Genomic DNA, 13,818 nt, shown 5'->3' on the forward strand with positions numbered 1-13,818 from the left:
CATAAATCTCATAGATCAACCTACTAAGTTTGAAGCTAAAACATTACTACACTCCTTTCCTTAGGAGAATCCCGCATTTAAAGCTGAACAAATTAAAAACATAGCACTCATCTGAAGGTTAGTCCAATACTAATCAGCTGTTATAATCTAATTTTATAATTAAAACATAGGTTCATATATCAAGAATTCAGATGGTAATAAAGCATGAGGAGTAGCAAGTACCTTCATAAATTTGAACGTACCTCGTCTTCAGTTTTTAGCAAGTTTTCCTTCAATTTGTTGTTTGGCTAGTGACACTAGGGGTTTTATCCTTCAAGAATTGTCTTATCATTATCAACTGATGCTTCTATAGGGTTAGCATTCAAGGTTTACAAATGAAAAATTGGGGCTTACAATGTAGTATTAAATACCAAAATTGCCCATGTTCATCCCACCCACCAACTGCTTCACTAGCATTTGTCATGACAACACTATGAAAACTCCTCTCCAGTCCCCTTCAATACTGGAAGGCATCTTGTAACATCCTCTGGTAGTTGAACTCCATTTCCAAATTCAGACTTATTTTCAGAACACTGTTGGTGAGAAAAAATACAAAATGCCTCATTAAAAGAGATCTTAAACAAAAAGAAAAGGCTCCAAGTACAATCACTTCGTAGAGGAAACAACCAATCTAGCAAAAAATAAATTGTAATACAAAGGTTTACCAAAGCTAAGATTAACAAACAAAAAACTCAATTTTAAAGCTTCAATGCTCAAAAGACTACAGACATTCAATCCACCAACAAAGATAACTTTCTATTATTCCAATCACTTTGATCTTCAAACAATATAATCACACATAAACTGACAACTCAGGCTAGAGTATACTAATGCTTATAGCTATTGAGAAAGCTAATGAAATCTAGAGTTCGATCAATGCTATTCATATTCCAATATTTACACCAAATGAAGGATATATTTCAGACGTTAACTGGAGTTCTTCTACCTTCAAAGCACCTTCTATGTCTCTCCTTTCTCAAATAAATAAATCTTGGTCAAGCATAAGCTATTGTATGCTGAACTTTGCCTCTTGACAATATACATATTTGAATTCTCATAATTTTTCCCTCAGTTCTGACCCTTCACAGAAAACCATATGCTTCTTCCTTGAGAGGAAGAACTCAAGTTAGAGAATAGTCATCTAGAGCTTTAATATAACATATGTAAATACTCAAACATGCAGTGAAAATATGGCCAAAGAATGTACTTTTAATACCTAATTGATTGAGAAATTACATCAACTCTAGATGGACAACAGGTAACATTTGATCATGTTGAAACTTGTGAAAAGATACTATTTTGAAAATATAGATTCTGATGTCATGATTAGGAGATGGTTGTTGTTAGTATGTCGATTAGATTATCTTCTTCTCTTTTTTTCCTTAGTCTTGTTTGGCTAAAAGTCTTACGCACTCCGGCAGTGAAGCAATGGAAGTACCACTATTAGTCTAGCTACTTTTACTATTACTTTGTTTTTAAAGAATGGTAAAAAGGAGTAGATTATGAGAGGTGTTGCCTAACATGACCACAAATTCAGAAAAAGGAAAAAAAGGGGGGGGGGGGGGGGGGGGGTTTAAAGTTGGCAAGTAAAGACACACATGGGCCTTAATGGTTTACTAACTTTTAGTGGGCAATTCGCAGAATTGCCCTTTTTTTGGGTGGTATTTAAATTTTGCCACTCATATTTGTGGTCTTTAAATTTTGCCCTTCGGCTAAAACCCATAGGTTCCAGGTTCGAACCCCCGCTCAGTCAAAAATTTAAAAATATTTTGCAAAGCAGAGTTTAAATTTCGCTATGCCCCCTCCGGCAGACTTTTAGTCATGTTTAACTAAAAGTCTGCCGGAGGGGGCAGACTTTGCCTTGAAGCATATATACGTATTTTTTTTTTTAACTTTTCACGGTAAACTTTTAGTAATGCCTGAACTAAAAGTGTGCCCCATAAAACATAACTAAAGTATGCCCCATACGGCGTAAGTTTTCCTTAAGGCATAACTAAAAGTTTACCTTATAAGGCAAAGTTTAAATTTTGCTATGCCCCCTCCGGCAGACTTTTAATTGTGTTTAACTAGAAGTCTGTCGGAGGGGGAAGACATTTAGTTGTGTTTAACTAGAAGTCTGCCGGAGGGAGCAAACTTTTAGTTGTGTTTAACTAAAAGTCTGCCCCCTCCGGCAGACTTTGCCTTGAAGCATATATATATATATATATATATATATATGTTAGGTAAACTTTTAGTTATGCCTTAACTAAAAAGTGTGCCTCAAAGACATAACTAAAAGTATGCCCATAAGGCGGAACTTTTCCTTAAGGCATAACTTAAACTTTGCCTTATAAGGCAAAGTCTATGCCTTAAGAAAAGTTCTTGCCTTATGGGGCATAATTTTGTTATGCCTTAACTAAAATTCTGCCCCATAAGGCATAACTAAACTATGTCTTAGGAAAAATTCTGCCTTATGGGGCAGACTTTTAGTTATGCCGGATCCGGCATAACTTTAGCTTTGCCTTAAAGATTGTATGCTAGATTCAGCATACACTCCCCCTCTGCCAAGCGATTTTTTTTTTATTTTATGCCTGAGCGGGGGTTCGAACCCAGAACTTCATGTATTCGCCCACCTTTCCAAGCAAAGGGCAAAACTTAAAGACCACAAATATGAGGGGCAAAATTTAAAGACCACCCCAAAAGAAGGGCAATTCGCGCAAAAAAATGACTTTTAGTTGTGTATTCACTATTTATATTTGTTTCCTTTGTTTGTAATGGTAGATAGCTAAATCAAATATAGATACTTTATTCTCGCACCATCTCCTCAACAACAACAACAACAACAACAACAACAACAACAAGCCCAGTATAATCCCACCATATGGGGTCTGGGGAGGGTAGAGTGTAGGCAGACCTAACCCTCACCTTGAAAGGTAGGGCGGCTGTTTCCGAAAGACCCTCGGCTCAAGAGAGGAAAACAAGACAAAAGGTCAGATAGGACTAAGCATATCGAAAACAATATGAAAACAAGGAATAACAAAAACGAGAAAGTCATGGTAGAACAGCCCCGAAAGAAAGGAGCATTAACTACTATAGATAAATAAGATAACCAAAGTACAACGACCCAACAAATATAAGCAGCAATCGAATGCAGAAATCAAATGGCAATAAACAAATGAGCAAAACTACAACTACTATGGTGAAAGGATAAGCCACCTAGCCTTCTATCCTAATCTGAGTCCTTCATAGCCTCTTATCTAAGATCATGTCCTCGGTGAGCTGAAACTGTGCCATATCCTGTCTAATTACCTCTCCCCAATACTTCTTCGGCCTCCCTTTACCTCTCCTGAAACCGTCCATAGCCAACCTCTCACACCTCCGCACTGGAGCATCTGTGTCTCTCCTCTTCACATGCCCAAACCATCTCAGCCTCGCTTCCCGCATCTTGTCCTCCACCGATGCCACTCCCACCTTGTCTCGGATATCTTCATTCCTAATTTTATCCCTCCTAGTGTGCCCACACATCCACCGCAGCATTCGCATTTCCGCGACTTTCATCTTCTGAACGTGAAATTTCTTGACTGGCCAACACTTCACCCCGTACAATAAAGTCAGTCTAACCACCACTTTGTAGAACTTGCCTTTAAGTTTTGGTGGCACTTTCTTATCACACAGAACTCCGGAGGCGAGCCTCCATTTCATCCACCCTGCACCAATACGATGTGAAACATCGTCGTCGATATTCCCATCTTCCTGTATAATGGACCCAAGATACTTGAAACTTCCTTTCTTTTGAATGGCCTGGGTACCAAGCCTCACTTCCTCATCAGCCTCACGCGGTAGGCCACTGAACCTGCACTCCAAGTATTCTGTCTTGGTCCTACTCAATTTAAATCCTTTAGACTCCAACGTCTGTCTCTAACCCTCCAGCTTATCGTTAACTCCGTTGCGAGTCTCGTCAATCAGGACTATGTTATCCGCGAACAACATACACCAAGGCACCTCACCTTGTATTTGTCGCGTCAATTCATCCATCACCAAGGCGAATAGAAACGGGCTAAGAGCTGATCCCTAATGCAACCCCATCAGAACAGGAAAGTGTTCCGAGTCTCCTCCTACCGTCCTTACCCTGGTCTTAGCTTCATCATACATGTCCTTTATCGCTCTAATGTACACCACAGTTACACCTTTAGCCTCCAAGCATCTCCATAGGACCTCTCTTGGCACTTTGTCGTAGGCCTTTTCTAGGTCAATGAATACCATGTGCAAGTCCCTCTTCCGCTCCCTATACTGCTCCAAAAATCTCCTTACAATATGAATGGCTTCTGTAGTCGAGCGCCCCGCATGAATCCAAACTGGTTCTCTGAAATAGACACACCTCTCCTCACCCTCATTTCCATCACCCTTTCCCACACTTTCATAGTGTGACTTAGCAGCTTGATACCTCTATAGTTGTTGCAGCTTTGAATGTCTCCCTTGTTCTTGTACACGGGAATCATTTTACTCCCCCTCCATTCTTCCGGCATCTTCGCTGTCTTGAAAATGACATTAAACAACCCAGTCAGCCACTCCAAGCCTACCCTGCCTGCATTCTTCCAAAATTCCCAGGAATCTCGTCAGGTCCGGTCGCTCTTCCCCTGCGCATCCTATGAACAGCTCCCTTAACCTCCTCAAACTTTATACTCCTACAATATCCAAAGTCGCGACGCCTATCAGAGTGCTCCAAGTCTCCCAACACAATGTCTCTGTCCCCTCATTCGTTCAAGAGTTGATGAAAGTATGACTGCCATCTCTGTCTAATGCGGGTTTCCTGTACCAACACTTGGCCATCCTCGTCCTTGATGCACTTCACTTCAAGGACGAGGATGGCCAAGTGTTGGTACTGGAAACCCGTATTAGACAGAGATGACAGTCATACTTTCATGAACTCTTGAACGAAGGAGGGGACAGAGACATTGTGTTGGGAGACTTGGAGCACTCTGATAGGCGTCGCACCATCTCCTCACTATATCATATTGCGAGTCTCCTGACTTCACAAAATATCAAAGTAAGATGCATTTCATACCTCCATTTTGGTGGCGTTAACATACTGATAGGCTTTTTCACATACTCATTATCTACATAAATTCATAAGAGTACAAAGGTGATTCCAAACTACATTTCAGTATTAGCCCTTGCGAATTTCCACTTTGACAAAATTAGTCTGAGAGTTCTCTTGGCTCGGAAGTCATAAAAGGAAGTGATGAAGTAAGAAACTGAAAGATGATAATCAGTTAATCACCAATACAGTCGGACAACCTATAACTAAGAACTAAGTACCACTTAAAAACCAACAAACTAAAATAACAAAAGATTAAGTGAAAGAATGAGAATAAGAATGTTTTAAAAGAATCAACAATTGGTACCTGGCCAAAAATTGAAGCTTCGACGTAGGATGAGTATTTCTTCACCCGCAAAATCGAGCCACAAGCAAGAGTAATCCATTCCTGCAAATCAAATTAAATGGAGGATAAAATTAATTTTTATTTTTTCCTAAAATTAAGAGTTATGGAGGGAATGGAAGAAAAACTACACACATGCAACTATAATACGTGAATTGAAGACCAACGACCAGTCAATATTTTTATTAGAATCAGCAACAACAAAACCCAAAAATGGAAGGAAAAGAAAACATAACTAAAATAATACCTTGTAAAAATTGCGACATAAAATCGCGAGAAAGTACTATATCCAAATGGGGATTGAGTCTAATAAGAGAAGGAGAAAGAGAGAAAGTTGTTGGGAAGAGAAAGAAAGTTGCTAAGTCTAAATGAATTAAATTGTAAACGTGGGAGGTTATAATAGAATGACTAAACTATCCTTAGCTTGAGTTTTAAGTAATTCTTTTTACCAGACACGTCGATCCGGGCCTTAAAACAATGCTTCTATATGGTAGAAAAAATTGTGATTGTAATTATGTATATAATGTTCCGTTAAGTTTATATTTTATATCTTTAATGATTTAAAATTGATTTGGTCGGAAAAAGTTGGAAAATGTTATAAAGTAATGACTATAAAGTAAATACACAAAAAAGAAGTATATAGAGAGGAATTGATTGTATATATCATTTCTATAAATAGACCTCCTATATATAGGAGGAAAGTTGATGGCTACGTACGTACACTAACAGCTTGGAGACCAAGTATACTTGGTTGCCAAATTTCCTTGGTGACCAAGTATACTTGGCTTCCAAGTAAATCAAAAAGGACAGCCAAATATTTACAACACTCCCCCTTGGATGTCTGTTAATAGATGACGTGCCTCGTTAAAAATGTTTTAGGAAAAACCCTCTAGGAAAAAGTCCTAATGATGGAAAAAGAGTACACATATCTAGTAATACGTTTTGAGAGCTGCCTCATTAAAAAACCTTACCAGGAAAATCCATTGGGACAAAACCATGGTTAAGGGAAAAAGAGTACAATGCGTATTTACTCCCCTGACGAAGACCAAAATTCAGATGTCGGAGTCTTCGCATTCCAATCTTGAATATCAACTTATCAAGAGTTGAAGTTGGCAATGATTTGGTGAACAAAGTTGCAGGATTGTCACTTGAACGGATTTGTTGTACATCAATATCACCATTCTTCTGGAGATCATGTGTGAAGAATAACTTTGGTGAAATGTGTTTCGTTCTATCTCCTTTTATGAAGCCTCCTTGTAATTGAGCTATGCATGCAACATTGTCTTCATATAATACTGTGGGTATTTTTGTATCACACTTTAAGCCACATCTTTCTCTCATGAAATGTATCACTGATCTCAACCACACACATTCTCTACTTGCTTCATGAATACCTATTATCTCAGCATGATTCGAAGAAGTAGTAACAATGGACTGCTTTGTAGATCGCCATGATATAGCAGTACCTCCGCATGTAAACAGATAACCTGTTTGAGATCGAGTTTTATATGGATCAGATAAATAACCTGCATCTGCATAACCAACAAGATTTGTACTACCATTGTTAGCATAAAACAGACCCATATCGCTAGTTCCCTTCAGATATCGCAATATATGCTTAACTCCGTTCCAATGTCTTCGTGTACGAGAAGAGCTATATCTTGCTAACAAATTAACAGAGAACGCTATGTCAGGTCTTGTAGCGTAGCAAGATACATTAGTGCACCAATTGCACTAAGATATGGTACTTCAAGACCAAGAAGCTCTTCATTTTCATCATGAGGTCGGAACGGATCTTTACTCACTTCAAGTGAGCGAACCAAGATAGAGTTTTGTTTTTCTGAGATCTTTCATCTCAAATTCTTTCTTTAAATATTCAATCGCCTTTTGGAGCTCTTCTGGAGTTCCAATTAGATTTATGTCATCAACATAAACAGCAAGTATAATGAACTCTGATTTTATTTTCTTAATAAAAACACATGGACAAATGACATCATTTATATAACCTTCATTTATCAAGTACTCACTCAGGCGATTATACCACATGCGCCCTGATTGTTTTAAACCATATAATGATCTTTGTAATCTGGTTGAGTACATTTCTCGAGACTTTGAACTAATTGCTTCATGCATTTTAAATCCTTCAGGAATTTTCATTATCGAGTGAGCCATAAAGGTAAGCTGTAACCATATCCATCAGATGTATTTCAAGGTTTTCATGTACAGCTAAACTGATGAGATATCGAAATGTTATGCCTTCCATAACGGGTGAATATATTTCTTCATAGTCGATACCGGGTCTTTGAGAGAATCCTTGTGCAATGCAACAAGGCATGCCTTGTATCTCACAATTTCATTTATCTCATTCCTTTTCCGCACAAAGACCCATTTGTGGCCAATTGGTTTTACAGCATTAGATGTTTGGACTGTCGGTCCAAAAACCTCACGTTTGGCAAGTGAATTCAATTATGATTGAACTGCCTCTTGCCATTTTGGTCAATTATATCTTCGTTGACATTCTTCGACAGATTAAGGTTTCTGATCCTCAAAGTCTTTCATAATATTCAGTGCAATATTATATGCAAAAATATTATTCACCATAATATTCGATCGATTCAAATCTATCCCATCACCAGAAGAACTTAATGATAGTTCTTTACTCACTTGTGTCTCGGGTTCCCTGATATCTTCAGGAGTATCAGGATTAATCAGATTTTGAATATCTTCATGATATTCTTTCATTGTGTCATTCTGATCATTTTTCGTGTTTCTTTTTATAGGATTTTTATCGTTAGAACCCAATGGCCTACCACGCTTCTGGCGTGTATGAGATTCAGAGGCTATGACACTAGTAGATTGTCCCTTTGGGACATCAATTCGGATAGGCACATTCTCTTCTGCAGGGATATGTGACTTAGTTATTCGTTTCAAATCAGTAAATGCGTCTGGCATTTGATTTGCTATTTTCTGCAAGTGAATGATCTTTTGGATCTCCTGTTCACATATAAGGGCACGTGGATCAAAATGAGATAGTGATGAAACTCTCCACGTAATTTCTCTTTTGATTTCTTTTCTCTCTCCCTCTAATTGTGGGAAATTTGTTTCATCAAATCGACATATATTCCTAACCTTCTTTGAGGCCCATCTTAGTGTGCTGTGGTTGTGCTACTGGCACATATACAACACAACCAAATATTCGGAGATGAGCAATATTTGGTTCATGACCAAATACTAATTGTGACGGAGAGTATTTATTATAATGAGTCGGTCTAAGATGAATAAGAGATGCTGCATGTAAGATAGCATGACCCCAAACGGTAGTTGGTAACAGTGTTTTCATAAGTAGTGGTCTTGCTATCAATTGTAGACGTTTAATAAATGACTCAACAAGGCCATTTTGGGTATGAACATGAGCTACAGGATGTTCAACTTTTATCCCAACTGACAAACAATAATCATCAAAAGATTGAGACGTAAATTCTTCGGCATTATCGAGACATATAGCCTTAATGAGATAATCCGGAAACTGTGCCCTTAAGCATATTATTTGTGCCAATAATTTTGCAAACGTCAGGTTGCGAGACGATAGGAGGCACACATGAGACCATCTTGAAGATGCATCTATTAGGACCATAAAATATCTGAATGACCCACAGGGTGGATGAATAGGTCCACATATATCCCCATGTATATGCTCAAGAAAGATAGGGGATTCAATGTTAACTTTCATTGGTGATGACTTAGCTATTAATTTACCTTGAAAACAAGCGACATATGAAAATTCACCACTTTCAAGAATCTTCAAGTTCTTAAGTGGATGCCCATTTGAATTTTCAATAATTCGTCTCATCATTATTGATCTAAGGTGAACTATTCGGTCATACCAAAGCACAAAAGTACTTGAATCATTAAACTTCTGGTTTACGATTGAGTGTGCTTCAATTGTATTAATTTCTGCATAATACATGCCAGAAGACAAAGTTGGTAATTTCTCCAAAACATATTTCTAGCCGGAGGCATTCTTTGTAATGATAAGATATTCATCATTTATTCCTATTCGGTCATGCCAAAACACAAAAGTACTTGAATCATTAAACTTCTGGTTTACGATTGAGCGTGCTTCAATTGTATTAATTTCTGCATAATACAAGCCAGAAGACAAAGTTGGTAATTTCTCCAAAACATATTTCTGGTCGGAGACATTCTTTGTAATGATAAGATATTCATCATTTATTTCGTTTAATGTCTCAACGTGATACCCATTACGACGGATATCTTTGAAACTTAACAAGTTTCCTGGGGATTTAGAAGAGAATAATGCATCTTCTATAACAAGTTTCGTCCCCTTAGGCAGAAATATAGTAGCTCTTCCGAAGCCTTCAATCAATTTCGAATTGCCGAAAATTGTATTAACATTTCCCTTTTTCCTAAGCAAGTGAGAAAAGTATTTCTCATCTTTCAATATGGTATGCGTTGTTCCACGATCTTTCAATATGGCATGCATTGTTCCACGATCAATCACACAAATATCTTCATGATTGGTCATTGATCCAAACAAAATTTGAGGAATTTTCATATATTCTTCAAAATGAAAGAATAGACAAAGTGAACATTGAAGTAGATATTATTATTAAACAAAGCATTACACAAACTTTATTTACATAAATATGGAAACATAACTATTATAGCTAATAGTATCAACATGGATGAAAATATCTAAATTATTACAGATCCATCACAGATCAGATGATCTACTTTTCCTTCAGGGAGTTCAAAGAAATCTGCCACATCTAGATGCATGGGCTAAACATTATCTTCAGAAATAAAATTTGATTCGGCATTCTTTTCTGTCATTTTGAGGGAGGCTTGATAAAGCTCAACTAGATGCTTTGGCGTACGACAGGTACGTGACCAGTGTCCCTTTTCTCCACATCGGTATCATTTATTTTCTGAGTCTTTCTTTTGTACAGCTTCATGCTTTTCATCCTTCTTTTTACACTACTGGTGGTAAAGGGTATTATTTGGTGCAAGATGAAATTCATGATTAAAATTTCTTCCTCGACCATGACCACAACCACGACTGGGGCCATAACCTCTTCTCTTCCACTCCTAGAATGGTGAAAATTTGCCTTATTCACTTCAGGGAATGGGATAGTACCAGTAGGTCGGCTTTCATGATTTTTCATTAATAATTCTTTATGTTGTTCAACCACTAGAAGATGTGAGATTATTTCAGAATATTTCTTGAACCTCATCTCTCGGTATTGCTGCTGCAGGAGCTTACTCGAGGTAGGAAAAATGGAGAATGTTTTCTCCAGCATATTATGATCAGTGATATTTTCACCACATAATTTCAACCGAGAAATAATTTTAAACATGGCAGAATTATACGCACAAATAGATTTAAAATCTTATAGCCTCAAATGAATCCAATCAAAACGTGCTTGTGGAAGCACAACCATCTTCAGGTGGTCCTATCTATCTTTTAAATTATTCCACAACATAAGAGGATCTTTAACAGTGAGATATTTCATTTTCAAGCTCTCATCAAGGTGATGGCGGAGGAATATCATTGCCTTGGCATGGTCTTGATTCGATACCTGATTTTTATCTTTGATGGTGTCTGCCAAACCCATCGCATCAAGATGAATTTCGGCATCAAGAACCCAAGACAGGTAGCTTTTGCCAGATATATCTAAGGCAACAAATTCACGTTTAGAAAGATTTTCCATTAATTAAGAAAAAGAAAGTCAATACCTTCAAGGCTTTCAAAGTATTTGGTGGAAATGGCAGGGTCTCGCGCTTATAACGTGTTATAAAATAAAGACTATAAAGTAAATACATCAGAGAGAAGTATATAGAGAGGAACTGATTGTATATATCATTTCTATAAATGGACCTCCTAAATATAGGTGGAAAGTTGATGGCTACGTACATACACTAACAACTTGGAGACCAAGTATACTTTGTTGCCAAATTTCCTTGGCGACCAAGTATCCTTGGCTTCCAAGTAAATCAAAAAGGACACCCAAATATTTCAACAAAAAACTCCATTGTTGGATTCTTTTTTAACTTGAAAAAAAAAAAACTTATTGAAGAAGATTTTTTTTTTTAAGGTTTAGGTTGGATTTAACAATTGAAGATTATTGGAATTGATATTAGAAGTTTTGCATATTAAATTTGGAGTTATTTTGAGTTGATTTGGATTAATTTTGAAGCAAAAACGTATTAGTGAACTTTTACACAACAAGTTATAGTGACTGTCAGGACTTTGGCCACAAATCGTCAAGAATTGCCATGATTTTAGCCACAAATACTGTGAAGATCCTGGCAATTCATTAGGATTGTGGTCAAACTCCTGATGATCACCAAAACTTGTTGTTAAGGTAAGTCTTGTGACTAAACCCTGGCGATTCGTCAGGATTTATGGCCAAAATCCTGGCGATCACCATAACTTACTGTAAGGCAAGTCTTGCCAATATCAAATAAGAAATCCTTGCACCTCGCCAGGATTTTGCTCCCTATTCTCACGAAAAAGTTATTTTTTGCACCTTTTTTTAATGGGGACAAAATGTAAAGGATGACACTCGAAGATCCTATTTATGCAAATCACCCAAATGAATTCTTACACGATTTATGCAATTTAATTTTTTGTAGGAGGTTACTTTTCCTATTTTACAGGTTATAAAACCCACTAATTATCGATGTTATTTTTGTTTAATGTGACTTGATGGTGTAAAATTATATTTATTTTATATTATACGATATTCAGTGTAATGTCATAAGTGGGGTCTGAGAGATAGAGAAATTGTTCCCGATAGTGAAAAATTATTTACAAGTAAATAAAAGTAAAACTGTTTTTACTTTCGCAACCCATGTCCAGATCCTTACGCCTAACCCCCTTGGCTCTAGTTATTCCTCGGCAGAGGGTGTTTGGAATGATCGGGATTACCGAATTCCTATTTAACAATATAAGTATAAGGATTATTTGACTAGATTATCATTTTCTGCTACAAGTGCCTAATTGTTTAAGCTTGGGGTACTCTTTGCAGGATTTTCGAAGGGTGCACTAGTAGCATGTTGCGGAGGTGGAGGTCCATATAATTTCAATGCTTCTGCTCAATGTGGCAATTTTCCAGCAACAGGTTGTGAGGATCCTAACCAATATGTAAATTGGGATGGAGCTCACTTAACAGAGGCTGCTTATAGATGGATCACAAAAAGTTTATTGGAAGGCCCATTCACCTATCCTCCTATCAAGAATTTGTGTCACTTTGATATTAGGCAGGCCCAAGTTCTCCAAAGCCCAAAGATAGAACCCTTCAAACTATATATAAAAGCACCAGAAGCAAAGGTTGGAGAACTCATTGATAAGGCATAGCTTTCGGGAACAGAAGAGGTTGGAAGACCTTCTTGCTAAGAAAGTGACGAATAGAAAGCTTTTTAATAGGATCATATTTTTAGTACTTCCTCCGGTGTTTACCAATGAAGTTATTTGCGAGCAGACATTCCAGAAATTACTTTTGAACGAAATATCGTATTTTGTAACTGTAATTTCAAAAATTCTCTCGAACTTCAATGGAGCCATGTGCTCCAAGTTGGCATGTGACTTTTAGGGTGTGTTTGATATGAAGAAAAATATTTTCCATGGAAAATATTTATGTTTTCTTGGAAAGCAAGGGGCTTTTTTACTTATTTTCTAGTATTTGGTAAGTAAACAAAAATAATATCACCCCAAGAACAATTATATGTAATCTAACAAAACACAACGTGGGTGGAAGGGGGTGGGGGGTGGGGAGTGGGGGTTCTAGGATGGTCAAGGGCTGAGGGTTGGTGGGGAGGAGACAATGAACTTGGAATGTTACTTATGAAACTCGTTTTCTCTACTTTCATTAGGAAAGTCATTTTTTTTTTTTCATTTTTAAGGAATTTGCTTTTCTAGAGAAAAATGTTTTTCAAAATTTTTGACCAATCAAACATGAGAAAATTAAAAAATATTTTTAGATGAATATTTTCCACCATACCAAACACACCCTTAGATCAGAGTGGAATCTATGATTTCTAGAATATGGGTGCACTACTAAAGAAAAGAGAAGAAAAAAAAATGCAAAAATGAGAATTTATCATTGTTCCTCTTGGTATACAACTAAGTTTTTAACCAAGTGCACCATCAAGTCTTTTTGTAACATTAGTGCCATTAGGTAATATTAGATCAATTATATAAAAAATATGTACATAAAATAACTAGTTTTGCGGAAAGACCATGAATTCACGTGTCCCAAACTTCATACATAAAACGCCCTTGCCTTAGATTAGCCCTTCATGATGTTCGATGTTATAACAGTAGGGAGATTACTAA

At 37.1% G+C, this 13,818-nt stretch overlaps 1 protein-coding gene across 1 annotated transcript in view; it reads left to right on the forward strand.

Moving 5' to 3' along the window:
- LOC132639311 (GDSL esterase/lipase At1g28610-like) overlaps positions 1-13,134 on the forward strand; it is a 32,359-nt gene extending 19,225 nt beyond the window's left edge. Inside the window, exon 5 of the mRNA XM_060355768.1 lies at positions 12,512-13,134. Within this exon, the coding sequence (XP_060211751.1) occupies positions 12,512-12,840 (329 nt within the window). The 3' untranslated portion in view covers positions 12,841-13,134. The remainder of the gene's footprint in view (positions 1-12,511) is intronic.
- The last annotated feature ends 684 nt before the right edge of the window (positions 13,135-13,818 follow it).

This window comes from Lycium barbarum, chromosome 1, assembly GCF_019175385.1.
Source record: "Lycium barbarum isolate Lr01 chromosome 1, ASM1917538v2, whole genome shotgun sequence".
NCBI lineage: Eukaryota > Viridiplantae > Streptophyta > Magnoliopsida > Solanales > Solanaceae > Lycium > Lycium barbarum.